Raw genomic sequence first — 23,802 nt, 5'->3', positions numbered from 1 at the left:
CCAGGGTCCCGTCTGGAGCTCAAGCTCAGCTAAAAGCCACGGGGTGGTGTGAACAAGCCCAGGAAGGGGCTTTCTCGCTCTCAGCCCGGGCTCGAATACACACACAGGAGGGGGGGGGGCAGCAGCACTGAGCTCATCTTGGGACAAAGGACGTTCATGCTGCTTTGCAGGTTGTACAGTCACGAGGACGGCGGACGGGTTGTAGTTTAAATGAGCCAATAACGCTAAGCTGCTGCCGTGGCGGCCGTGCCCCTGGCTAGTCGGGTTTGAGAGCAAACCTGCACGGCTCCAGCCAATCCCTGGCTCATTTACTTTTCTTCTTTGCCGATGCCCAATCATTTCGCGATGGGCCGACCGGGCGGCCACGCTATTTCTGGATTGGACCGGGAAAAAGAAAAGAAAGAAAGCCAAACTTCAGCAAACTTCAGTTTCTGATATATGCACCGCATGAAGAAAGGGGCGCCGATCTACCGGTAGCCTTTTCATACAGTAGGACAGGCCTCGTATTTTCCTCGTCTCTAGTTCCTTATTGCCACCCAAGGCCACCTTACTAGCTGTCCTTGTTTACTTGGCGCCGCCACACTCGTGCCAATGGCTTGCGTGCATGGCGGAGTCAACAACCGATGTCTGAGTGATCGGCGGGGGTGTGTCTCTGAATTTGTTGACCTTGTTCGTGATTTTTTCTCCTTTGCCAAGCACAGGGCATTTGTGGCGGCAACAAGCTCACATGGCGACGTCACTCTGTGGGTTTATCGGTTGCCCTACGACTCCAGTCTTCCAGATCCTTTTATTTCTTTGCAAGCAACGACTGGACGTCCCCGCTAACTACAAAGTGTATCTCGTCTTGTTCCCGGGCATCCTTCTCACCTCGGCCGCATCTACAACAGCAGGGGACGTAACACCGCACTAGAGCTTGTGCTGAAGAAGATCCGCCATGCTAGCGAGGTTTTTGGTCGTGCCGCGCCCCAGAGACCATCTAAGACAGTACCGGCGCTAGACAATTCCTCCCCAGTGACATCAAAACATGCGACGGAATTCTAGATACCGTTTTTCTAGAATTGCTTTTCTTGATCTGTCAAGAGGTCCGGAGCCACAAGCCGGTACACTAACGCAGTCCGCAGCACATGCATGTGCGCTCAACTTGGATGTCACCCTGCAGGGCGTGCCGTCCTCCCGTGAATACGATGCTCGCCCTACACTGTACCGTAGCCAGGGCCCGAGTGGCGAGAGGCTGCGTGGCTAGGCCAAAGCAGGGTCGCACTTTGCTCGTTTCTTCCTAGAAGCCTACATTCGGCCGTACGCAGCCTGGCAGGAATCTGCACAGTGTATGATGGTAATTTGAGAGCGCCAAATACAGCGCCCAGCTGGGAGCTCAGTTACATGACTGAGTGACATTGCCATATTTCAGTGGGCAGGTATAGAATGCGCCGGCCCGGTCTTACCGCTCGGAATAATAAATATGAGCCTTCGCCCAGTGTCATTACGCCCCCTTGTTATTGGAAAGAAGACGTATATTCAACACCTACTAAGTGCTAATTTATCACGGAGTGATGCTGTTCGTTGGACGGCTAATTTTTCCATCGGTTCGGAGAAGCTAGCACCTATCGCCACTGGCAGAGAATACTGCATAACCTACCCCGCCTGTCCAAAGGAAAAAAAAAAAAAAAAAAAGACTCATCAGGCTTTTACCTTTCAATCCTTTCATTTGGAGTGCTTCCCAGTCGTTGATAGATTTGACTGGGTTGCAGTGCAAAAACCTAGCGGTGAGTTCGCTGCCTGGCTGTAGTCGCTATGCGTCTACGTTATCCGTACAATTCTTGAGCCATAATAGGGCCATTGGTCTCGCAAATTCATTGAACATGACTTTCTGATCATATTACTAAAGGACATAGATCTATGAGCGAAGAGAAATGGCTTCAAGCGTGAGGGGCAGTATTGCTTTGAGCTGGATGCGCGCAACGCGACCACGTCACAGCGCGATATACATAGTTATGTCCACTGCCAGAGCTCCCACCTTTTCTCGTCTTGTCGAAACAATTGATACTTTGCCTCATAAATCCTAACTCGCAAAATTCATCCCAACTAAGCGCCTGCATGATCCTTCACGTGATGTTGCGAATGCCCTTAGGCTTACGCTACGCAGCCTTGTCAGTAGTTCTTGCAAGTTCAATCTTGTGACCATCCAACCTTTTCCCCCTTATGTCGCAAGCTCTTCTGTTTCCCAAATTGAGATTACGATATCGAGCGTCATCTCGCATTGAGCGATCATGGAGTATATGACTCTGCACGATCTCTTTTTCCTCGAACTGTCCATCGCAGGTCTCGTAATTCTCCGCGACCCAACCCCCACCTCGTCACGAGACTCCAGCCATGATCAAACAGAGAAGCGGGTCACCAGCAGCGTCGAAAAGCACCCAATCCATCAATTCTGTGATATACTTTTGCCATGGGGCTTCCTCGCTGTGCCGATGGCGCTTGCTGGCTGTCTGTGGATAGCAACTGTCATATGCTACTTTACCTGGTTGGCCGTAGCGGGCCACGACCTGACTTTCGAGGGCCATTTGAATCCGAAGCTTCATATTCCGCTCTTCTGCGGTGCGTCAGGGCAGTACCTTTGGAGGGTCGCAGCAGGGGTGGCACACTACAAGCCTGCAAAACGGCTCGATCATATGGTCTTTCGTTCGAAGGTTGCATGGCCTGCCCAATGGGCGTTATGTGTCTTGTGGGTCAGCACCATTGGGCAAGTTGCGCCGGCTTTGATATGGCACGTTTTTGATCGTGATGCTTGTCACATTTTACCAGTACTGTGCCCCCTGCACGCGGCATACGCAGAGTCGCTCACGGCCAAAATAAGCTTCTGGACGCTGGTGGCAGCTCTGGGCTGTTGCCTCATAGCGCTCATGATCTCAATGATGTGGATGAAAGCATCGATTGGTGCGGTAATCATTGTACTTGTGTACCGGGCTGGTATCAGAGAACCTCTTTTTCGTTTTGTGCTGCAGCCGGCCATGCAATATGGTGTTCGACCGCTTTGGCTATCTGTCTGGAGGCCCATTTCGGTCTTTGTTATCACACACATGTCGACTCCGACTCGTCGATACATTGCCAGCCCATTAGCAAAGAAGTTCCCGGGGCCCGACACCAAAATCAAGTATTTTTTCCCCGACCCAAGCATCCAGTTTGTGGTCGGCACTCTCGTTACGAGTCCTTTGTTCATCCTCGCGACATTGATCATCATTGGGACCATCTCAGAGGCAGATGCACATCTGGCGCCTTGCAGAGATAGCATGAATCTCCCACTTCACCTGGCCGCCATCTACTCAATGATGGTATGGCTACTCTGGCGCGTGGCCTCGGCGCTCAATTTTGCGCCAGCTGTTCATCTTGACCGATTGGTGTACACCTCGCGCATTGGATGGACGCTGCAATTCTGCGTGTGTTTTCCGTGGTTGTACACGCTGTGGAAGATGCTCTACTTTTATCTCTTTGTTTTCCTGCTGGAACAGGAAAGTGGCTTTGGGCGCGCACTCGTCATCATGTCAAATATCGGAGCTTTGGATATGGGTATCTTCCGCTTGAACATTGTTGGACCTTTCCTCAGGTCTGTCGTCTGGGTGCTTTTCGGAGCGGGCCTTATGTACACCGTCTCTTTCATAGCATTTGCGCTGGTTGTTTGCTACCAAAAGGTCGCTGGATATGGCGAAAAACATACTCACGCACCATCACAAAACCCGTCACTTCCTGACAAGAACAAGATCGAAAAAGTATAGCTGAGGATGGTTTAGTGTACTTTCATCGCAACGAAGAGCTCAAAGCTCAACTATGCTGTAACTTTCCTCGAACGGGGTGCCCGCCTCCACCAATCTCAAAGCACCCTCAATAGATGTGCCTGCTGCACCTACTCGGACAAATTCAGCATCTTAAGAGACAAAATCCACAGTTTCTTCTCGCCCTCCGGGTCAAACGCGTGTGGTGCGGCACCGACCGCCAGTGTACCACCCTCAGGGACTGGGCCAGCTTCCTGGCAATCTTCCAGATAGACACCGCCCTTGCCCTCCCACTCCTTGCCGAATGCAGCTGTCATGGTCGTAGCCGCTCCTTGGGCCGGACTTTTGCCATACTTTTGCGTTGCCTCGCTGGAACCCCACTGCTTCAGCATTTCCGGGTCGACGTGGCGCTGCAGACCCGTGGCAATACCGCCAGGCATCAATGAGAGGCCGTGCAGACCCTTGGAGCCGTATCGGCGCTCAATCTTGTTTGTCATCCAGATGCAGGCCGCCTTGGCATTGCCGTATGCCTTCCACGCCTCGTACTCGCCATCAAGGTTGATGTTGTCGAGCACGACGGTGCTCATGTGATGGCCAGCGGAGGAGACGTTGACGACGCGGGACGAAAAGTCGGGCGTGGAGCTGGAAAAAAGCGTCTGTTCGAGTAGCTTGTAGAGAAGGAAGTGGCCGAGATAGTTGATGGCAAGCTGCGACTCGAAGCCATCCGCCGTCTTGGTTTCTGGGCACGCCATGATGCCTGCATTGTTGACCAAGATGTTGAGCTGGGTCGAGTTGGACTAAAAGGTCTTGGCCGCGGCGCGGACGCTTTCCATTGAGCCAATGTCAAGCTCAAGCAGCTCCACACGGCCTGGTTCGAGTATCTCCTTCAGAGCCGCCTTTCCTCTCTCCAAGTCACGAACGCCCAGATACACTTTACCACCAGTTGCGGCGAGGGCACGCCCAGTCTCAACTCCGATTCCTCCCGAGGACCCGGTGAGAAGAACGACCTAATTGTGTTTAGTTCAAGCTCCAGTTTCTTACAGCAGTAATGCTCACCTTGTCTTTCATGGTACCGGTCCGGTCGTTGTCCTTGAGAATGTCAAGAGCAATAGGTCGAGTGTCGCCGGGCCCATTCTGGTCCAAGAAGGCCTGAGTGTACTTGCCATTCTTTCCATGGTGATTGCTGATAAGGGGATTGGCCATTATGTTGATTGTGGTGACGGGGAGGGCAGGAGGATTGGCTTTGCCAGTGACTGCTGCGGAGGGCAAGGATGCCATGCAACGTCTTATATAGCTGGCGGACATGTTTGCGAGCGGGCGCAACCGTTGAATTATAACCGCATCAGATTCCAACTCCGCCCCGGACTGAGCATCCTCTTGCGTGTTAAGCCCAGCAATAAGGCTTCAGTCCGGATGTGGCTCGGCCAATCATCCACTACACCAATAAAGACAATTCTCTTGCCGACGAGAGTCTACTGTAATAGAGGTTTTGATAGCTCATACTAATACAAAAATCCTATTATATTCATCGACATAGCTTTCTTCCTTCTCAATGGTTCAACCCAGGTATCTGCCGAAAGAGGGGAGCTACACGGCTATTCAGTTCGTTCCTGTGCAGGATCGTCTAAATGGATCGCCCAAATCATCGGGTCAAGGCAGAATCGGGCGTGCGGGTGGGGAGACGGGAACAACGCGCCGGCCGTCGGCCGGGCTGGATCAGTGATGCATTGCGGACAACTTCTCGGGAGTGAAATCATCTGATGCGCTCGCCCAGTGCTAATTGCGGCGAAGGAATGTTCGATCCGGCGACTACCTTCAAGCCCGTTATCCTGTGTAGACAGACTTTTGACTTTCCTCCGTACTGGTTGTGCACCGCCATAGAGTGTCGAATTGTCAAAATCCACAAGCTATCTGACTGGCGACCATGGCTAAGAGCGCCAGTATTACCTTTCAGCAAGACTACTTCGAGCCCATGCAGGTACAAGTCTAAGTACCTGGCGCGTTTCGTAAGTCACTCCCAGAATGTATTTGTGCATCTTGTCTGAGCTGAATCTCTGAGATGATCTTTTGGGCTGCCATCTATCTATTCTTGCGGAAACTCTAGTTGTAGCGGCGCGTGGTCCTGCTCCACTGATCACTGCCGCTCATCTGCTACTCTATGCTCAAAAACAAGGCTTGTATCCTAGCTACTATTTAACTTGGAGAAACTCTTTCATCTGCTCTAGGGCATGAAACAGCTCATTATCATGATATCTGGGGGCAACAATTTGTATGCCAACCGGAGCACCCTCAAAGTCACCGTCTTCCCACAGCTGTCGCATATCTTCGCACTGCTTGCTCAGTGGCTCATTATCCGTGTAACTCTCCGTGCCTTTCGGACCTGCGACAATAGGAGTAGGGAGCACAGCACCAGGCATGTCCAGGTAGTTCCAGAATGCGGTGTAATTCCAGTACCGCGCAGTGTCATGGCTGGGCGCAGGGCCGGCATAGACCGGACAGATCAGTATGTCCACGTCTTGTGTTTTCCAGTGCGCTGTCCAGTCAAACCAGAATCTTTCCTGTGTCGTTCTCAGCTGCAGCATGCCATCTGCGCCGCGAGTCGGATTCTCCACTGCGTCTTTGATGACATATTCGGACAGCTCCATCCAAGGCTCACCACTGTTGACGAGCATGTTGCGCAGGTCTTCTGCGCCACTTGGCCAATAAGCTATTCGTGTATTCTTGATAGCTTCCGCAGTGCGGAGCGGCTCAAAAGACTTCACTTCAATGCCCGGCGCGTCTTGCAATCTGCTGCGAGCCCACTCCAGGGCCTTGGCGACGGGCGGCTGGGTTTGAATGGCACCATCATTCATCATAAAGCCGACCTTTAGAGGGCCGGACCGCGCCACGTGTGTGGAAATATCTATCCAAGGGATGGGTATCAGGCGAGGATCAACGTGCCAAGGGCTCGAAGCTGACATGACAGACATGAACAAGTCCATGTCGCGCAGCGATCTCGACAGAGGCCCAATGCAGATTGGAATGGTCAACTCCGCTGCGAACTCTGCAATCATACCGTCTTTCCTTGGCAGAACATTGCTTGTGGGTTTGAAGCCGTATAAACCGCAGAAGCCAGCTGGCCCTCGTATGCTGCCGCCTATATCACTGCCAACGCCTAGGATTGATCCACCCATGGCGAGGAGTGCCGCCTCGCCACCACTCGATCCGCCCGATGAGAGCTTGGAGTTGTACGGATTGAGCGTGCGGCCATGAAATGAGGCGCTTTCCAAATGCATGACAAGCTGAGGCTGGTTCGTCTTGCAGTAGAATACCGCACCGGCATCACGAAGAATAGCAACAGCGTGACTGTCAAAATCCACGGTTGTCTGCGTGCTAAGAATCCCTAAATCAACTAAATGGCCTTTGAGCGGCAAAATCGACTTGATGCTGATTGGCACTCCATGCAGAGGACCAACCGTCTGGCCGGTTGACTCCAGATGATTGTCGAGTTCTCTAGCGCGGGTAAGAGCCTCGTCCATAAACCATTCTGTAAGACATGCGGTAAGTTGATGCGCAATAACTGCCCGCTTAGAGAATGCGGCGGCAACCTCATAAGCGGTGTACTTCTTGGTCGCTATAGCCCCAGCCAACGCTACGGCGTCGTAGTGTTCTGTAATGGCAACCTCTCGTTCACTCAGTAAACCGCACTCGCGAGGGATTGCGGTGACATTCGCAGGCGCTGAGTCAATGACAGATTGAGGCAGACGAAGTTCCAGCGGTATGCTGTCCGTAAAGCGTTGTTGAATTGCGTTCCGTTTCTGCTCATATTCATTCGTGCCCCGTAGCATCGGAGGGTCGACAGCCACAATTGGCAGAGCGGGTAAAGTCGAGTTTGACATGGTGTAAGTCAAAGAATGGTGTGAAGCAGCAGAATGCAGCTCGAAAACGAATTATATCAGAGATAGGGGGATACGACAGAAACAAGAAACAGACAGATGTCCCTACTTATAATGGGCAAATCTCACACGTAATACGCCTCCTCCTGCCTTCCAATCCTTGCAGCAGAACGTTCTCCATCTTGCGACTCTAGCGGCATAGTCTCTTACGCCACACCCAGTTTGTACATACATTCCACGGCGGTAGCTAGTTCGGGGTTGCTTCCCGAGAATACTGGGAGCTCGAACTAGAGGTCGCTTGCTTACACGAGCAAGTCTGGATATTCTGTGTCACCAATGGCTTGGTCTTCAAGGCCTTGCTTGTCCAAAACTTGATTTGCCAGTAAAGTATGATTTGTTAAGCAATGGTTTGTCACTCAAAGCCCTATCAAGCAAAGTCTGATTTGTCATCCGGAGCAATCAATTCCAAGCTGTGGGCTGGACGAGAGCACGGGTGGATATCCGTTGTTGTGGAAATGAGAGGTAAGCACGAGCATCACGATGGAGGCAATAGTTGGCGCAGCTTGACATGAATGTGGCAGAAGAGCTTTAGCAGTGTCCAGCTCTAAGAGAGATCATCTTATTAACCAACGTGCTAACGGTGTATGATCATTTAGGAATCCTATGTTTCGCTAAAAGGCAAAACCCCCTGTACGGCGGCGGGGTTCTGCTCGTCCCTAGCTTTCAAATGATTTTCTTCGGTCATTAACGCAGTAGGGCCTAGGCCGGCCTGCGCTACGTCACGACTGCCTTTTTGAGCTGTCGCCGGGTGGCTTGCCGAACGGGCGCATCCGAGGAAGACGCAGCCCTAAGAAAATGGTTAAGTTTGCTAGAACTGATGGGCTTGCTGCCCAAAGCCTTAGTCCAGCTTCGAGGCGTAGTTTAATTTGTACCTCGCAAGTATCATTCAGTCATAATATCACACAACCTGCTTGGTGCTAATGCTCTTACAGCATTATGTAACTGAGCACCTTCTCTATGATGGAATAGAGCACAATATTTCGAGACGGTAGCAAACGTCACCGGCAGATTGGATGAGTAGAGGATTTTCCTGAATCAGCCGTCAAGTCATGGTTGTCGGTGCAGTCGTCGGCCGACGGCGTGATTTGACTTTAAGTCCGCCAACGCTAGTCGCATGTTGGCTTGCAAGACTGCCCAATCTCTCTATCTACGGCCGAGAATTAAACCACTCTTACCGTATTTAGAATGAAGCCGATACCAATTCTTACATTTGTGTTGAAATATAACGGCTGGAAAGACGTCACTGCTCACGAGCATTGTTTAGTCGCATCGCTCCATCACCAACCTCACCAGAGCCATCAGATGCGGAATCTTGGCCTCCTACTCCGACGTGCCCGCCAGAGCCACTTCAAAGGCCAGGCGGCAACGAAAAGCGTGAATCTTCATCCTTCTCCGACAGAACTTCAGTCGGAGGCTGGCAGAATATGGCGGTAGGAGGCGTACTTTGACGTGCTACAGTCCGCTGGGAGGCTGTTAGAAGCGGGGCTTGACAGGTCGACTGACATGGCACTTGGTTGCCGCAAAAGCAGGAACGGTTAAGAGTAGAATTTCTAGCGGTCTTTATCCTTTAGGGGAAATCCCGGCTCCATAATACTCCGTAGTCAGGCTCAGACGACACGTCAACAGTGCGGCTATGCTGCAGATCCATGCGTACTCACATCGCCCATCTGCTCATATACTAGCCTTGTGACTGATATGCGCTCGTCAGCTGAAATGACAGGTCAGTATTATGGCATAATTAGCTGATTATTCTTGACGCAATAAGAAAATCGACCACGTCATCTCGTCAGAGCTCTCTGAAGTAGAGTGTAGCTGGACTCGCGGCGTTTGTTTGTCTGGCAGCCCTGTTCAGTCACAAACGGATCCCACGCTCAAAACGCTCGTAGCGGTTCAAAGGGGAACCCTCATCAGTATACCGAGTTCTTCTCCGCCAGTTTTCTCTCCCAATCATCTCCCTCGTCACTGCTCTCATTGTCGTCATGGTCGAGTGTCTAGACGGTTCTTGTGCCGTTGTGGTTCAGACTCGCGACGAAAAACGCAAAAGCTTTAAGCATGATGAGTCGAGCGCTGCAGACATCTATCAAGGCCTTCGCGATGATCTGTTCCGCATTGGACAGAACTACTTTGTCTTTAACTTTGACCTCGCGCGTATTGAAGGCGACCTTCATGATGCGTGGGACGAGCTGATCCATGCCGCAAAACGTCTTCCATTGGATGGTGCAGAGCATGATAGGCTTGTCACACTCATCTTAGAGCTTCGAGAACTTGGACAGCTCCAGAGAAAGAAAAAGGACACTGACCTGGAGGAAGTGGCTGTCATGCCCAACGGTGAGCGGCTATGGATCGATCTCCCTTACCTCGCAGAGGAGCTCTACGCATCTTGGATGAGAGAATCTACGTCTCTCACCAGGCATGAGCGGCAGAGCCTCGCCGTCTTTTCAGGTAAACTCTGCGCCGTTGGGGTTTGCGTTCCCGAGCTAGCTCAAAGCGCGCTGTGGCTGCTTAAAGAGGCGCTGGAAACGGATAGGCCAGAGACTGGTCCCAGCACCGGAAGTCGCGCTTTGGTCAGGGCGTCACCGACCATCGCCGACCTACTACCGGCATGCCTCGCGTGGTTGAAGTTTGGGAATGGCAAGCTCGCTAAACTATCCTTGGAGAACTATCGTCCTACCACTGTTCAGGTTGATGTTTCATCACATTCCCCGGGGTCCCTCGCGACAGGATCCGGTATTGAGAGCGAGGGCTTCAGCTTGGCAAGATGGCTCTTTTGGAGACAGCGTTTGGGTGATTTATACCGTCATGGCTGCGACGAGGTCGCGAAACTTGCCAGAGCCTGCTTTGAAGAGATGATCTACGCAGGGCTCGCGATGAGCATCGACATTCCTGGTGAGAAAAGGTACTTAGCAAAACTCTTCGAAGCTCTCGACAAAGAGCTTGCCTCTAAACCCAAGTGGAGTTGTCTTGGTGCCGAAGATATCGAGATTGACCCGACGTGGGCAATTGAGGACCATGGCGGTGGTGCGGCATGAATCAAAGAAAGCGGCCTAGTAAGAACTGTCGCATTAGTCTTTTTATAGTAGTGAGCTTGCGTAAGAAAACAGATAGAAGTTAATAAAACGAAATCTCCATAGCAGCGAAACTTCTAGATGGTGTTGGACAAACGATGGCTGGTATTTTGAGAAGGATGGAACGAGTGTAAAGTGTGTTGCTATTAAGCCACCAATCAAGATATTGGGCAATTTCTTCCACTTTCTCTGCTCATTACAGAGCCCTTTGAGACTGGTTCCTAGTCCACCCGATTTGCTGACTTCTTCTCCTCGCACCTAGCTGACGGTTTCCTGGCGAACCTTTTTATCCGCTACACAGCATCAGCTATCCTGGAGGCTAAAGATTGCTTTACTATCGGCAATGTCGATTTTGTCGGGCCCAGTCTCACCGTTTGCACTTTTTGTGCTCTCAGACAAGATCGGTGCCGATGTGAGCAACGGCCGCCTGCTTCTTCTCAATCCTAGCTAAGCCAGTGACAGTATATCAATCGATTTGTTCAACGCACCGCAAACAGCAATGACGGTGATTTCTTCTTGACTGTCGTTCATATCCAGGATGACTTCAACCCATACATCTGCGCCCCAAACATTCGCACCATTGACAAAGGTGACGACGAGCGAAATCTTGACGAGCAGGGCACACGCCCTCCTATTACCAATTGCTTCACGTTGCCTTTTGTCGGAAAATCTCTCAAAGACTGCGCCGAGTACTTGCGGAAAAGTCCCGATGGCAAAGCCTGGTCGAATGAATACTTTTGTGCTCTGAGTGAAGAGGATGTTGGCGGGGACACGGTGATGCTGGTACGCAGATTTCACAATGGAGCGATGCACGCTTTCCCTTGTACTGCAGCTGAAGCTGCCAGGAAATTGTACACGGCTTTTGGGGATAAGTTTGACGAACACATGCAGATGTACAAACGCATTACAAAAGGGGACGGCGGCGAAGATCGAAGCATTGGTGAACCATTCGAATACACCAATCTGTAAATTGGCACTGCTGCCAGCGATAACAGATATCAGACTAGCCTGAAATCGAGAGAAAATGGAGTAGTTTCCATCGTAATTTTATGAGTTACTTCTGTTCCTTTCAAGCATCAACCATGCCAAAGCCGGCAGCTCGGGGGTGCGGTCAAGCCAATGCTTCTACTTGTAGGTTTCAGCCTGTAATTGACATACGGAACATTCTTCCTTTTTTTTCTCTTTTTTTTCTTCTCTTCTTTATTTACTCATAATATAATAACACAATAATCCCCTCGACTTCTGTCCCGTAAAGACCCAAAACATGTTCGTATACCAGCGCAGCATGTAAGAGCACACCCATCCGCCCCACATTTTCTCCAATTGCGCAAAATCGCGAGGAGACTCTTCCAACGTTTTTCTTCTCAATCTATAAGACCTTCTTCACACATTCGGGCCTGACTCTGTCTTAAACTCAAAATCGCAATCGAGCAACACTACAATCAAACGCCAGCAAACCGGCCCCCGGAGCTCAATTCACCATGGCCGCCAACGAGGCAGACAAGCTCATCACCTCGGATGACCACGAGCACCCCGCCAACCTCATCCCCTCACTCTGCGCCAAGTTCTGGACGCTGGGCTGGGTCACCGGCACGGGCGGCGGCTGCTCCATCCGTGATGAGTAGGTTTTGCCCTTCAAAGTCCCGACCTCATCTTCCAGAAACGAAGACAGATGAACATCAGAGAACACTGGGCATCCAGGCTCTTGTCACTGCTGCCCCTCATCACCCCACCACCAGCCCACGACACATCACACCACATGCTAACACTTTACCCTCTAGCGACCTCGTCTACATTGCCCCCTCGGGCGTGCAAAAGGAGCTCATGAAGAACACCGACATCTACGTGCTCTCCCTCTCCGCGCAAAACGCCACCTTTACCGACCGGACGTACCTCCGCGCGCCGCCCTGCCACAAGCCCAGCCAGTGCACGCCGCTCTTCCTCGCGGCGTTTACGCGCCGCGGCGCCGGCTGCTGCATCCACACGCACTCCCAGTGGGCCGTGCTCGTCACGCTCCTCCTCGAGCAGGCTGCTGCCACCCATGGCGGAGGCAACCCAAAGGTGTTTGAGATCAACAACATTGAGCAGATCAAGGGCTTCCGGCGCGGGTGGAAGAAGACGGGCAACCTGGGGTACCACGACACGCTCAGGATCCCCGTCATCGAGAACACCCCGCACGAGGAGGACCTGACCGAGTACCTCGAGGCCGCCATGGAGGAGTACCCGGACACGTACGCGGTGCTGGTGCGGAGGCATGGCGTGTACGTCTGGGGGGACGACGTGCACAAGGCCAAGACGCAGTGCGAGAGGTAAGACCCCCCCACCATGTTTGACAGGGAAACGGAATTGGACGTTGTTGATGTTTTGCCAATCGTTGGCTAACCGTGTGTGTGCGTGATGCAGTCTGGACTATCTCTTTCAGCTGGCCGTCGAGATGAAGAAGCTCGGCATTCCTTGGATCAGCGATATCCCTCGCGTCGCACCCGACAGGGCGTAAAAGACTCCAGCTACCATTAGCAAAGCCATTCCCTTTCAAGTTCCATTATTCCATTTTGTTTTCGCCATATGATTTTCGACGGGGTAGTTGGGTAGACGAGGAGTTTTCATCAACAAAAAGCGTGCACATGTGGTTGAGAGGCAGTGAGTGTCCCGCCTTCAACAGGGCGAGGACCGGGTTCTTCTCTATTAAATCATCATCATATATATTTTTTCTTCTTGAGAATTTCCATATACATATTCGTAAATGAAGAAATGCCGTGGGCGTTGCCCTATAATTCGTCCTTTGCGTGAGTTGCTTGGTTCTCGGTACTGGCCTGGCCACTCTCCCCTTGCTCTTCGGCCAAAGACTCCTCGCCACCCGCTGGCCCGTCTTCCACTGCCTCGCTCGATGCTTGCTTTGCCGCTTCAACTTCCTCGACACCCTGCCGCACAGCTTCTTCCACAGCTTCCTTCACCTCTTCTTCTTGCCTTTCTCTCTCACCATCCCGCGCATCAACCTTTACCGTAGGCAGCGCTTCATCCGGTATACCCTGCACCGGCACTCTACCCTCGTCGCTCTGCCGCGCTGCATGTCCCGCCTGCGCCGGCGCCGACTTGCCCGCCGGCAGGATCGCCCTCGTCGCCGTCGACCCGACGCCAAACAGTATCCGCAGCGGGAACAGCACCAGCCACCAGATGGGCCCGTACAGCAGCCGGCGAAACACCAGCCACGCGCCCGTCACGGCGAGCATGTAAAACGCCGTCTGCAGGTACCACGTGTCGCTCTTTTGCGAGCGCAGCAGCGTGCCGAGCAGCTCGCGCGACTTGCCCAGCATCGAGTCCAGCGAGCCGTACGAGTCATCCAGCTGCCGCAGCGCGGCCGACGACTCGGTCAGCGTCTCGTGCGCAAACTCGCTGCGGCCGAGCTCCGACGCGATGAGGTCGTGCGTGCGCCGCAGCGATGCCGTCACGTTGCTGCTCGCGCCGACCGTCTGCTGATCCTCCTCCGTCAGCCCCGACCGGGCGCTCTGGTGGATGCTCCGGTGACGCTGCTGGGCGGGGGCAGCAACAGCAGCAGCAGGCTCGTCGTTGTCGTTGTCGTTGTCGTGGGAGGGTTCGAATTCGGGAATCGGTGCGGAATATGATTTGAGGAGAAGTTGCCGCTCGAGCTTTTGCGCCTCTACCAGGCTCTTTTTCGCTTGTAATCGCGCCTTTCGGAACGCTAAGCGGTATCTACCACCTTGTTAGCACACGAAACTCTGGCTGCCAGAATAAAAAGAGAAATAGGAACATACTTTGCCAATTCACTGCCCACACGGACCACGCCGTCCACCAGCCTCTCCTTCTCGTGGCCCTCGGGTCGTAGGTAGTTGGCCTCCTCGAGGAGCAGTTCCTGGTCCTCGGAGTTGGCCTTGAGAATCTGCGCAATCTCGCCGCTCAGCTCGCCGCTGACGCTGTCCTCTTCGTCTGTGCCGAGGGGCACCGCGCCGGGTTGGAATTTGAGGTGGGCGAGCCGGTCGACGAGCTCATGGAGCTGGGCCGTCGACTCCTGGAGGGCCGTCAGGCGCTCCTGCAGCCCTGCAAAGGACATGGCGTAGTGTGTTGCAGGCTGCGAGCCAAAAATATCAGCAGCGTTTGCCAAGACTTTCAGACGTCAGTTTCAGGGAACTGGGATTCGACGTAGGCTCGCTGGATTTTCGTGCTAATATTATCAAGCGGTATAAAATGACCAGCTTCAAGCTGTCCTCTAGTGACGAAATGCCTAGGCTGCACAACTGGTGGTGGAGCGCGGCTGCCCTTGTACCGCGAAATATGCAACAACCGGGGGATTGTCACGGCGCCAAATTTCGAGATGGCCTCTCTGCTCCAGGGAGAAGGGAACTCGAGCGCAAGCCAATCACTCGATTCTCGCCACGTCAGGTCAATTCACACACATACCACCGCCAACATGATTACCAAATTCATGACCGAGATCACGGCGCGCTTCAACCCATTCTCCGCCTGCGCCAAGCCCGCGCGCCTCTTCCTGACGCTTCTGCCCCCGAATGCGAGAACGAGCGGAACGACCATTAGCACGACGCTTCTGCCGCGCGCGTCGACGGAGCCCAGCTCGGTGGCCGTCAAATTTAGTACGTCTCGGGTTGTGTACATCACGGAGAGCCATGTGTCATGTGAGGGTGTATACTAACCGTTGGGCTGCAGAGGACGGCAAGGAACTCAAGTTCAACACGGGCAAAATCACCATCAAGGGCCTGGTCGAGGAAATGGACCGACATTCGCGAAAGCTGCAAAAGAAGGCCGATCTCACGGATTAAAACTCTTTTTACAAACTACGAGCACATACTTTGTATTTTTCGCCGGCGTTATACGGGGCTACACAAACCCGACTACTGTATCACATGGGCATGGGACAATGTACATTATTTAGAGGACCAAATTTTTCAAATATATTCAGCAGAGGCTTTTTGCCCTGTTATCAAATCCTGATACTGAATGGTCCTTGTCCCACACTTGACTTTTTTTCTTTTTTTATAAAGATTTAAGCAGAGGCGCCGCTGATAAAGAACCACTTGTCAATGGAGCTGTCAATCTTCTCAGGAGGAATCTCCTGATGGGCGGGCAGAGGAGGGAGCTGGTCGGGAGCGATGCGAGCAGGAGAGTGAGAAACGGTGACGTTGGCACTGCAAATTATTAGCATCGTCGACATTTTCTGAAAATCATGCAACTTACGTGGAGACGTCGCCAGCGGGGGTCTTGCCAGTAATCAGGCGCTCCCAGGCCTCACCGCACTCGCGGATGACGTCGAGGGCATAACTAAGAAACGTCAGCAATGAATTAACGCGGTCAATTGATGGGTGAAAAAACTCACGCCTTGTTCTTGCACTCGCCAGAGAAGGCGAACTGGTTCTCGGGCTTGCCGTCAGGAATCTTGTAGATGCGGAACCACTCATTGGTGGCGCGGAGAAGGCCAGGGAGGTGGCGCTCGACATCCTCAACGTCGTTGAGCTTGGGAGCAAGAGGGTCATTGACGTCAATGACAATGACCTTCCAGTCAGTCTCCTCCTCGTCCAGAAGGGCCATGACACCGAGGACCTTGACCTGCTTGACCTGGCCAGGGTAGCCGACAAGCTCGCCAATCTCGCAGACGTCGAGAGGGTCGTTGTCACCCTTGGCCTTGGTCTCGGGGTGGATAGAGTTGGGGTCCTCCCAGGTCTGTCGAGGGACGCGTGTTAGTCATGGTGCAGCCAGGTCTAGGCTAGGGCGAGGTGTAATCAATAGGGCTGCTTACCTGGGGGAATGCACCGTAGTTCCAGAGGTAGCCCTTGTGGGGGAAGCAGTTGCGGACGAAGCGAAGCTTGCCCTTCTTGACATCCTGCTTGATGGGGTTGAGAAGCTCCTCCTTGGAGATCTATCGCAGAAAAAAAAAGTCAGCATACAGGTCGGGTGCATTTCAGGCTTGCGTCATTTCATCGCGGGGTTAAACATGGTGGGCGGTCAAAACGCGGCACACGATCCAGCCAGCTCGGCGACGCAACGAATCACAAACGTACCTCGAGCTTGCCATTGGTCCAGCGAGGAATCTCAACAATCATGTTGAGAATGGTCTGCTCCTGGTTGGCGTAGAGGGGGATGTCGTGGAAGGGGGAGACGGGGACGCCATCCTTCTCAATGTAGACTCGGTGCTCCAGGGTGTTGGCGGCGGCAATCTTGCGCACCGAATAAGCGGAAGAGGACGCCATGGTGGACAGGGCGCGATGCGTGCTGCTGCTGCTTCTGCGCTGCGCAGGGCTCTGTAGATGGTTTGCGATTTGAGCGGTTCGCTGCAGCGGCGATTGGGAGGAGGAAAGAGGGGAGGAGGAGGAGGGGGAGAAGTGAGAAGAAGCTGCAGAGAACTTGGTAGTAGCACCACCACCAGCAGATGGAGGGGGCGGGGCAGCACCACCACCCAGACCCATTCTTGTGGTGAGGCGAGTGGCCGCAGCAGAGCCAGTCGCTGCAGCACCAGTCAGAAGCGTGCGCCGTGCTACGCAGGCGCTGACGGCGTGATTGGTCCGACCCGGTAAAAGCGACAGGCGGCGTAAGGCGTGATGCTGGAGGCTCGTTGGGGCTCTCATAGAGGCCAGGCCTGGGCGAAGGAGGGTTGAATGAAGAAATAATAAAAAAGAAGACAAGGCGGAGCGACGGGTGGTTCAGGGCGTAGCCGCTCGGGACGCCGGTCAATCGCGGAGGAGACAAAGGGTGCTGCGGCAAAAAGGTTATTGTATGGCCCGGCCGAGGCTGTTTGCGATTGAATCCAGAAAACAAAGGAACTGGTCGACGTCGGGATTGGGAAAATGGCTGTCTGTTGCGCCGGACCAGGCATGGACGGCACGAGGATGCCTCGGAACCGCAGCGAAAAAAATAGGGGCGGTATTTTGTTAGCTGGCGCCACTGCAGCCCTGGCACAGCGCTGTGGCTTTGCGCCCTCAGGCTCCAAGGGTCCCTGTAACTACCAGTACCTAGGTAAGCTGCTGGCGCGATCCACGCTAATAACTGGCACGAGATAACTCAGATGAGCCAGTAAAAAGGCGCAGCTTTGGTGCCCAAGCGTACTCAATGCAGCGGGTGCAGACGTAATACAACATCGATGTACCAGAGCACACTCAATCGGACAGGATGCATTATTTTAAGTCATAGCTTCACCAACTATCAAAATCATAAGAAAGACATACTCCATTGAAACAGCTGCCCTCCAAACCAAAACTTGAAACAGTTGCAAACGTCATCTCAAAGTAGTAACATTAGGTATCAAACACCCCCGAAAGCTTGCCGTTGCGCCTACTACGCGGCGGTGGCCTTCTCCCCGACCACGTCCTCGTGCTTGACCTCGAGCTCGGGTTCCTTGGCCCCGACAGCGCCCACGGTGCTCTCGTCGGCCACACTGCTACCCTGCGTGCCGTGCGTGCCGTGCGTGCCGTGCGCATCCTGGTTAGCCTGAGTGTTGTAGTTATCATTCTCGGGCTGCCAGTCGCGGAGGTCGTCCTCGGCGTCATTGAGAACCTGGCGGGCCTGGCTGGCGTGGTTGTACTCGGGCTTGGCGTCGCCGGGCACAACAGGGGTGTCGTCGAGAAGCTGGAGCAGGCGGCGGCCGTGCTTGGCCAGAATAATCTGCTTCTCGGCGCGCTCAATGGTGGCGGCAAACTCGGCCTCGTAGGCTTCCTTGAGCTTCTGGCGAGTCTATGGGCAGGCGTTGTCAGTCTACGAAAAGGGTTCTCTGACGGAGACGAAAAGACATGAGAAGACGTACAATGTTGGTAAGCTGCGCCTCGGCGACAAGGTTCTCGGCCTCGGCGCGGACGAGCTCCTGCTCGAGAACAACCAGCTTGGCGCTCTCGGGCTCCTTGAGCTTCAGACGCTGAATCTCGTCGGCAATCTTGGCCTTGCCGTCGCGGCTGGGCTGCACGCTCTTCTCCGTGTTACGGATGGCCTTGAGGTAGCCGCGCGACTCGTCGATGGCGTGGGCGTACGTGTCCTCCTGCTCGCCAATCTCGCTCAGGATGACGCCGACCTTGTCCGAGACGTCGTTGATGGCCTCGTCGCCGGTGTGCTCGCCCCACTCGGAGAGCTGGGTGGCAATGGAGATGCGCTCGCGGCCGGCGGCCTCGTGCGCGTTGATCAGGTTGTTCTCCGACTTGATGAGGCGGAAGAGCTTCTTGGACAGCTCGGGCTGGACGGTGCCGCGCAGCGAGTTGAGCGAGAAGCCGCCCATCTTGTTGCCGCCGCCGCCCGAACCCTGCTTGGAGTTGCCGGAGCGGATGGAAAAGGCGCGGTTCCTGTTTGGGAGGCCCGTGTCAGTCTGGGAGTCACTGTGCGAGGAGGAACGTCGGCCTGAGAAGAGGCGCACGAGGGCGGCGTCGTCGAAGCTGCGGCGGGGCATGATTTGGCCAAACAGCAAGAGTTGGCCAGGCAGACGGAGGGAGGGTAGAAAGAGAAATGGCTCTTGTAGCTGTCGCAAACTTACATGGTGAAGGAAGCGCCGTGTGGAATTCAGAGACTGTCATCCGTTAGCAAGTGTTGCTGTGTTGAGTGGCGGAAGCTGCGGACTGGCCTTCCACGGCAGTTTCTGGAGCGGCAGGAAGCTCTCCCACCGCAGCAGAGCTCGGAGACGACTTACTTGGAGATGAATAGGATTACTAGCACGCTTCCGAGCTATGCTTTGAAGTAAATAGGTCTTGCGAGGGGGCGCAAAGACGAAGTGAAGCTTGGTGATGTAAAAGTCGAGCTCCAATGTGCAGATGTGATCGACAAGTCCGGCGGAGCCAATACGTGCAAGGCTACGGGCACGTATTTAAGAAGATATGGGCAGGGGGAAAAGGTAGAGATCCAATTATGACGAGACTAGGGCCAGCACCAGCAGCTTACCGAAAGGGAACCTTGGCCGCGACAAGCGAGTCGCAGATGGACGAGAGCAGCGGCCTTGGTTCTGCTTGTGCTGGAGCGGAGGCGAGGGGAATGCGTCATGATGTCATGGCAGCGCCCCATCTCGGCGTCACCACAGCAAAGAGAGCGCAGTGCCAGTGCCAGTCCCGGTCTGGCTGGCTGCGAACCCCGCCCCCGCAGCTACTGTACCTACAGCGCCCAACTACCTACCTTAACTACCAGTACAGCTGCCAACACGGTCCGCAATGAAGCTCCCAATTTCTTCCACGAGCACGGTATTTTAGCGTTGATGCGGCAAGCTCAATGCCAACTTGCAGCAACGCCCAGTTGCCTGTTCCCCAGCGAGAACACCCCTGCACAAGAGGCGCAGCCCTTACCGACTGACTGCTGCCAAGACAGCACCAATACCAGTACCTCTTGAAAAGCACAATCTGGGACACTGAGACACGGCAATTCTTACGAAATGCATCAATTTGAATCTAATGATGTAATAGCATCTATGCCCATCTCAATAAAGGAACCAGCCGTTTTCATGTTTTTATTTTTGCTGCCACGGGGCCTGTCTTGCGTCATGGCCGGCAAAGTTCCCCGTAATTTGACAAACTTAAATAACAAGAACAGCCAAACCCGTCCGAAACCGCTGCAGAGAAGCTGAAAAGGAAGATAAAAAAAATTCGTGCAGAAAAAACGTAACGATAGGCCAATATTGTGCGCAGGTGCAGAGTTCGGCGCTCCTGGCCTGCGTGTATGCGTACTGCGCTGGCGGGCGGCTTACAACAGTCATGCATCACGATGTTTGGCCCTTGGACCGTTCCCTCCTAATAACGTCCACCGTGGCCGCCGTGGTGACCGCCTCCATGATGCCCCCCAAAACCGCCGCCGCCGCCGCCATGATGTCCTCCGTGATGTCCCCCGCCTCCCATGCCCATCCCCATGCCACCGCCGCCATGATGTCCTCCGTGATGCCCTCCGCCACCCATCGGGCCACCCATCCCCATCCCCATGCCGCCGCCGCCGTGATGCCCTCCGCCGCCGCCCATCGGGCCCATGCCCATACCACCACCAGGACGGCGTCCTCCGCCAAACAGACTGCCGAGGCCACCACCACCACCACCACCCTGGCGGCCACCACCTCCCAGCAGTCCTCCCAGCATGCCCATTCCGCCGCCTTGCCGGCGACCACCTCCTCCAAGCATGCCGCCTAGGCCGCCTAGGCCACCGCCGCCGCCGCCGCCGTGCTGGCCGCCCCCGTAGCCGCCACCGCCTCCGTAAGCCTGTCCGCCGCCGCCGTAGGGTCGGGCCGGGATGACATCGGGCTCGTAATTGTTTCTTCTCGAGCCGCCGAGACACATATCTGCGTTATGTATGGTGTGTGTGTGTGTTGTGTAACAGAGAAATAGAGAATGTGTGTGTATGTTAGTCGTCGGAAATCCAACTTCCGTGTTCGGAGACGATAACAATTTTAGTAATGGACAAATGCAATAAAATGTGCTTCTTTGTAGGTGTGTCAAACGCAAAAACGGTTTCAAACGCAAAAACGCATGCAGAAAGAAGCAGAGATGAATAGTGTAAACCCCCCGGTTTCTGAATGAGAAGACCAGCTCCGACCTATATATACGCCTATCACGCCTCTTGTCACTCCCTCCATCAGCTGCGCGGGTTTCGCCCATATCTCAAAAAAGTATACGTAGTCCCCATGCTTTCTTGCGCGTCCGCAAAACAAAGCTGCTTGCCAAGCCCCGACTAGAGTGTGGCTCGGTTCGCCCCCCTCCCATAGCTTCGTCATGCCATGGTCATTACCCGCGGCTCGATGGCCCAACTGGTCTTCTCTCCCACGCTGCTGCCAATCCCAGGACTTGACTGAAATAACCATGACCAAAGCCAAGACCTCTTCAGCACACAGAATGCAACTTAGCTACCCAGTTGCTGCTTGGGGATCTACAGTGGGGGGGGGCGTAGGCGAGATCGCTTGGACGCTAGCTTAACATCGGGCTATTCCCGGGCAAGTTCGCCGATGGGGGTTTTGTTTCAGCCATTCTTTTCATTTTCAGGCTCATCTTCGTTTTACAATTGTACAAAAGTTCTATATTTGACATGATGTCTCGGGCTCTCCTTTTCAGATGCGCATCTCTACCCTCTACCCTTTATTTCTTGCCAAATCCAACCTTGATGTTGCCGATCGCCCATGCCGTAAAGTAAAGACTCATCATGCTCGCGAAAATAACAACGGGCTTGCGCAGCGATGAGAGGAGCGTAGCGTCATAGGTAATGATGAGGTGGCGGTCGCGGAACTCGTCAACCAGGTTCACGGCTTTGATGGTGACTGAGGTGCGGCCAACAGTGTCTAGGTATGTCTGGACGACGTCAATTGACGTCTCAGTAATCGATGACTCGGGGATGTCGGTAAAAAACTTCACGTTCCTGTAGATACATCAGCTCAAGGTCTATTCACAAGTATCTGTGTTACTCACTCAGCGCCCTCGGGCAGAAGAACGCGTAGGTTGACGCGGCCGTATTCAACACCCTCAGCCTGCTTGGGACCCTCGAGGAAAGGTATCTTGAGCACATTGCCGCCAGCGGCCGTGCGGCGCAAGATGCTGGCTGCGTCAATGTTCCAGCCAATGGTGAAGGGGTACTTCCAGCCACCAAAGATGGGGTAGCGGGGTTTGAGCTCGAGGAGAGCCTCGCGCTTGTTGCTTCTGAAACGTGAGGTAGACACGTTGCCAATAACATCGGTGAAGTAGGGATCGGCTGCACCAATCTGCAGGGGAACACGGAGCTCCTTGAGAGCCGCCGAGGAGCCACGGCTAAAGTACTGTGACTGCGTCCACTTGGCACGGTTGAAAGGCGCAGACAGGTTGGCGCCGCGGTGCTCCAGGGTGTAATGCTCTTCAAAGGCAACGTTGCCGCCCCAATGGCTGACTTCGACCTCGCGATCGAGCTCGGAGATGTGGGTGACGGGTTTGGCAAACTCGAATCGGATCTCGGCGGGAGAAACTGCGCCAGCGGGCTTCTCGTCAAAAGGTCCGTAGGTCAGCTTGGTGCCCTGCTTCTGTGGAAACTTGTCGACTTTGGTGTAGTCGGGGATGGTGGCAGAGGCCGACTTGACTTCGGTCTTTTGCTTGCTCGTCTTGTAAGCAGACGGGGCAAAGACGGAAAAGTCGTGGACCAGATACTGCGTCTCGTCCTGCTCAATCGTAGCGGGAAGCGGGCGGTACGCGTCGAGGTAAAAGAAGGTGATGCCGAGGGTCTGCTGAGCGCCGGCCTTGAGCGGGTTGGGGAGGCGAATCCGGTAGTATTGGGTATCGCTATGCGAAGCTTTGTGTTAGCATGCAAAAGCCCGACAGGGTCCAGAGGTCGAGAAGCCGCATCCTACCTGTTGGGGTCGTATTCAACCACTTCGACGGCAAACGGGCCGGCGTTGTCGTCCTTGCGGTCCTTTACCTCGAAGCCGCCGATGCGGGCAACCTGCGAAGAGGTAAATGGGATGTAGTATTCGTCTTGCGGCTCCTTGGACACGTTCTCAATGGCGACATTGATTTGCTCCTTGGCGTAGTTCTTCTCGAGCGAGATGACGTGCACCAGGTTGGCATTCTTGAACACCTGGGGCGGCTTGAAGTCGGCGGGTAGCTTGGCGCTCTGGGACGCGGCAGCAATGACGGGCGACAGCAGGCCAGAGATGGCCGCTGCGACTGACAAGAGCTTCATGATGGCGATTGGCGAACGCGGCTGTTCATTGACTGCGCAGGCCTTTTTCGTGAAATGACAGTGTCCTGGTCGCGAGCTCCTAATTGTGGCCCTCTAAAGGCATACGTTGCTCCTTGAATTGCTGGAGCTCCCCTGCCACCTGTCAGCCAATCACAGCTCAGTGTGTCCAGAGCGTAGGGGGAACATTGACCCGCTTCCGACCACGCCGTTCATCGTAGCAATTATTCGGGTAGGAATTTGTTTCGAGAATACTACTGATATACTGTTTCAGCATAGCTTTTTTTTCCAAAGCATAACTAAAGGAGACCTCTGGGGCTGGGTGAAGTCGTGTGTTCGCTGCTCTTTCTGGGGCGTTTGAATGAGCATTGCATGACAAAATGGAGCCACTTCATTCCTCGAGCTTCCTTAATAAAGCAAACCGCAGCAAAA

The 23,802-nt window shown here is 54.0% G+C and overlaps 12 protein-coding genes across 14 annotated transcripts; 5 read left to right on the top strand and 7 right to left on the bottom strand.

The window, feature by feature from the left end:
* Positions 1 to 3,077: 3,077 nt before the first annotated feature.
* LMH87_005164 (uncharacterized protein) lies at positions 3,078 to 3,770 on the top strand (the record flags this gene model as incomplete). The annotated part of the gene is made up of 1 exon (XM_056202832.1): positions 3,078 to 3,770. One exon carries the CDS (start codon positions 3,078 to 3,080, stop codon positions 3,768 to 3,770), a length of 693 nt encoding a protein of 230 aa, XP_056058350.1.
* Positions 3,771 to 3,898: 128 nt separating this feature from the next.
* On the bottom strand, positions 3,899 to 4,519 carry LMH87_005163 (uncharacterized protein; the record flags this gene model as incomplete). The annotated part of the gene is made up of 1 exon (XM_056202831.1): positions 3,899 to 4,519. One exon carries the CDS (start codon positions 4,517 to 4,519, stop codon positions 3,899 to 3,901), a length of 621 nt encoding a protein of 206 aa, XP_056058349.1.
* Positions 4,520 to 4,564: 45 nt separating this feature from the next.
* On the bottom strand, positions 4,565 to 4,970 carry LMH87_005162 (uncharacterized protein; the record flags this gene model as incomplete). 2 transcript variants are annotated; one of them, XM_056202829.1, is made up of 2 exons in its annotated part: positions 4,565 to 4,774; positions 4,824 to 4,970. In XM_056202829.1, 2 exons carry the CDS (start codon positions 4,968 to 4,970, stop codon positions 4,565 to 4,567), a joined length of 357 nt encoding a protein of 118 aa, XP_056058347.1. The 2 variants fall into 2 exon arrangements, with proteins under 2 accessions (XP_056058347.1, XP_056058348.1); XM_056202830.1 differs by having other exon boundaries at positions 4,824 to 4,835.
* Positions 4,971 to 5,956: 986 nt separating this feature from the next.
* On the bottom strand, positions 5,957 to 7,645 carry LMH87_005161 (uncharacterized protein; the record flags this gene model as incomplete). 2 transcript variants are annotated; one of them, XM_056202827.1, is made up of 1 exon in its annotated part: positions 5,957 to 7,645. In XM_056202827.1, the coding sequence occupies one exon, from the start codon at positions 7,643 to 7,645 to the stop codon at positions 5,957 to 5,959; it is 1,689 nt and encodes a 562-aa protein (XP_056058345.1). The 2 variants fall into 2 exon arrangements, with proteins under 2 accessions (XP_056058345.1, XP_056058346.1); XM_056202828.1 differs by having other exon boundaries at positions 5,957 to 6,622.
* A 2,036-nt stretch (positions 7,646 to 9,681) lies between these two features.
* On the top strand, positions 9,682 to 10,731 carry LMH87_005160 (uncharacterized protein; the record flags this gene model as incomplete). The annotated part of the gene is made up of 1 exon (XM_056202826.1): positions 9,682 to 10,731. The coding sequence occupies one exon, from the start codon at positions 9,682 to 9,684 to the stop codon at positions 10,729 to 10,731; it is 1,050 nt and encodes a 349-aa protein (XP_056058344.1).
* Positions 10,732 to 11,110: 379 nt separating this feature from the next.
* LMH87_005159 (uncharacterized protein) lies at positions 11,111 to 11,639 on the top strand (the record flags this gene model as incomplete). Its single annotated transcript, XM_056202825.1, has 3 exons — positions 11,111 to 11,179; positions 11,230 to 11,550; positions 11,613 to 11,639. The coding sequence occupies 3 exons, from the start codon at positions 11,111 to 11,113 to the stop codon at positions 11,637 to 11,639; spliced, it is 417 nt and encodes a 138-aa protein (XP_056058343.1).
* Positions 11,640 to 12,248: 609 nt separating this feature from the next.
* LMH87_005158 (uncharacterized protein) lies at positions 12,249 to 13,264 on the top strand (the record flags this gene model as incomplete). The annotated part of the gene is made up of 3 exons (XM_056202824.1): positions 12,249 to 12,388; positions 12,549 to 13,076; positions 13,171 to 13,264. 3 exons carry the CDS (start codon positions 12,249 to 12,251, stop codon positions 13,262 to 13,264), a joined length of 762 nt encoding a protein of 253 aa, XP_056058342.1.
* Positions 13,265 to 13,535: 271 nt separating this feature from the next.
* Positions 13,536 to 14,836, bottom strand: LMH87_005157 (uncharacterized protein; the record flags this gene model as incomplete). Its single annotated transcript, XM_056202823.1, has 2 exons — positions 13,536 to 14,478; positions 14,541 to 14,836. 2 exons carry the CDS (start codon positions 14,834 to 14,836, stop codon positions 13,536 to 13,538), a joined length of 1,239 nt encoding a protein of 412 aa, XP_056058341.1.
* Positions 14,837 to 15,097: 261 nt separating this feature from the next.
* Positions 15,098 to 15,560, top strand: LMH87_005156 (uncharacterized protein; the record flags this gene model as incomplete). The annotated part of the gene is made up of 2 exons (XM_056202822.1): positions 15,098 to 15,374; positions 15,448 to 15,560. The coding sequence occupies 2 exons, from the start codon at positions 15,098 to 15,100 to the stop codon at positions 15,558 to 15,560; spliced, it is 390 nt and encodes a 129-aa protein (XP_056058340.1).
* A 224-nt stretch (positions 15,561 to 15,784) lies between these two features.
* On the bottom strand, positions 15,785 to 17,360 carry LMH87_005155 (uncharacterized protein; the record flags this gene model as incomplete). Its single annotated transcript, XM_056202821.1, has 5 exons — positions 15,785 to 15,926; positions 15,976 to 16,059; positions 16,115 to 16,458; positions 16,535 to 16,654; positions 16,797 to 17,360. The coding sequence occupies 5 exons, from the start codon at positions 17,358 to 17,360 to the stop codon at positions 15,785 to 15,787; spliced, it is 1,254 nt and encodes a 417-aa protein (XP_056058339.1).
* A 706-nt stretch (positions 17,361 to 18,066) lies between these two features.
* LMH87_005154 (uncharacterized protein) lies at positions 18,067 to 19,746 on the bottom strand (the record flags this gene model as incomplete). The annotated part of the gene is made up of 6 exons (XM_056202819.1): positions 18,067 to 18,462; positions 18,533 to 18,952; positions 19,023 to 19,058; positions 19,247 to 19,279; positions 19,400 to 19,426; positions 19,648 to 19,746. The coding sequence occupies 6 exons, from the start codon at positions 19,744 to 19,746 to the stop codon at positions 18,067 to 18,069; spliced, it is 1,011 nt and encodes a 336-aa protein (XP_056058338.1).
* Positions 19,747 to 21,809: 2,063 nt separating this feature from the next.
* Positions 21,810 to 23,586, bottom strand: LMH87_005153 (uncharacterized protein; the record flags this gene model as incomplete). Its single annotated transcript, XM_056202818.1, has 5 exons — positions 21,810 to 22,086; positions 22,137 to 22,973; positions 23,042 to 23,415; positions 23,479 to 23,494; positions 23,564 to 23,586. 5 exons carry the CDS (start codon positions 23,584 to 23,586, stop codon positions 21,810 to 21,812), a joined length of 1,527 nt encoding a protein of 508 aa, XP_056058337.1.
* Between the last annotated feature and the right edge of the window lie 216 nt (positions 23,587 to 23,802).

The sequence above is a fragment of the Akanthomyces muscarius genome, chromosome 1, assembly GCF_028009165.1.
Source record: "Akanthomyces muscarius strain Ve6 chromosome 1, whole genome shotgun sequence".
Classification (NCBI taxonomy): Eukaryota; Fungi; Ascomycota; class Sordariomycetes; order Hypocreales; family Cordycipitaceae; genus Akanthomyces; species Akanthomyces muscarius.
This window is presented reverse-complemented; position numbering and strand designations above follow the sequence as displayed.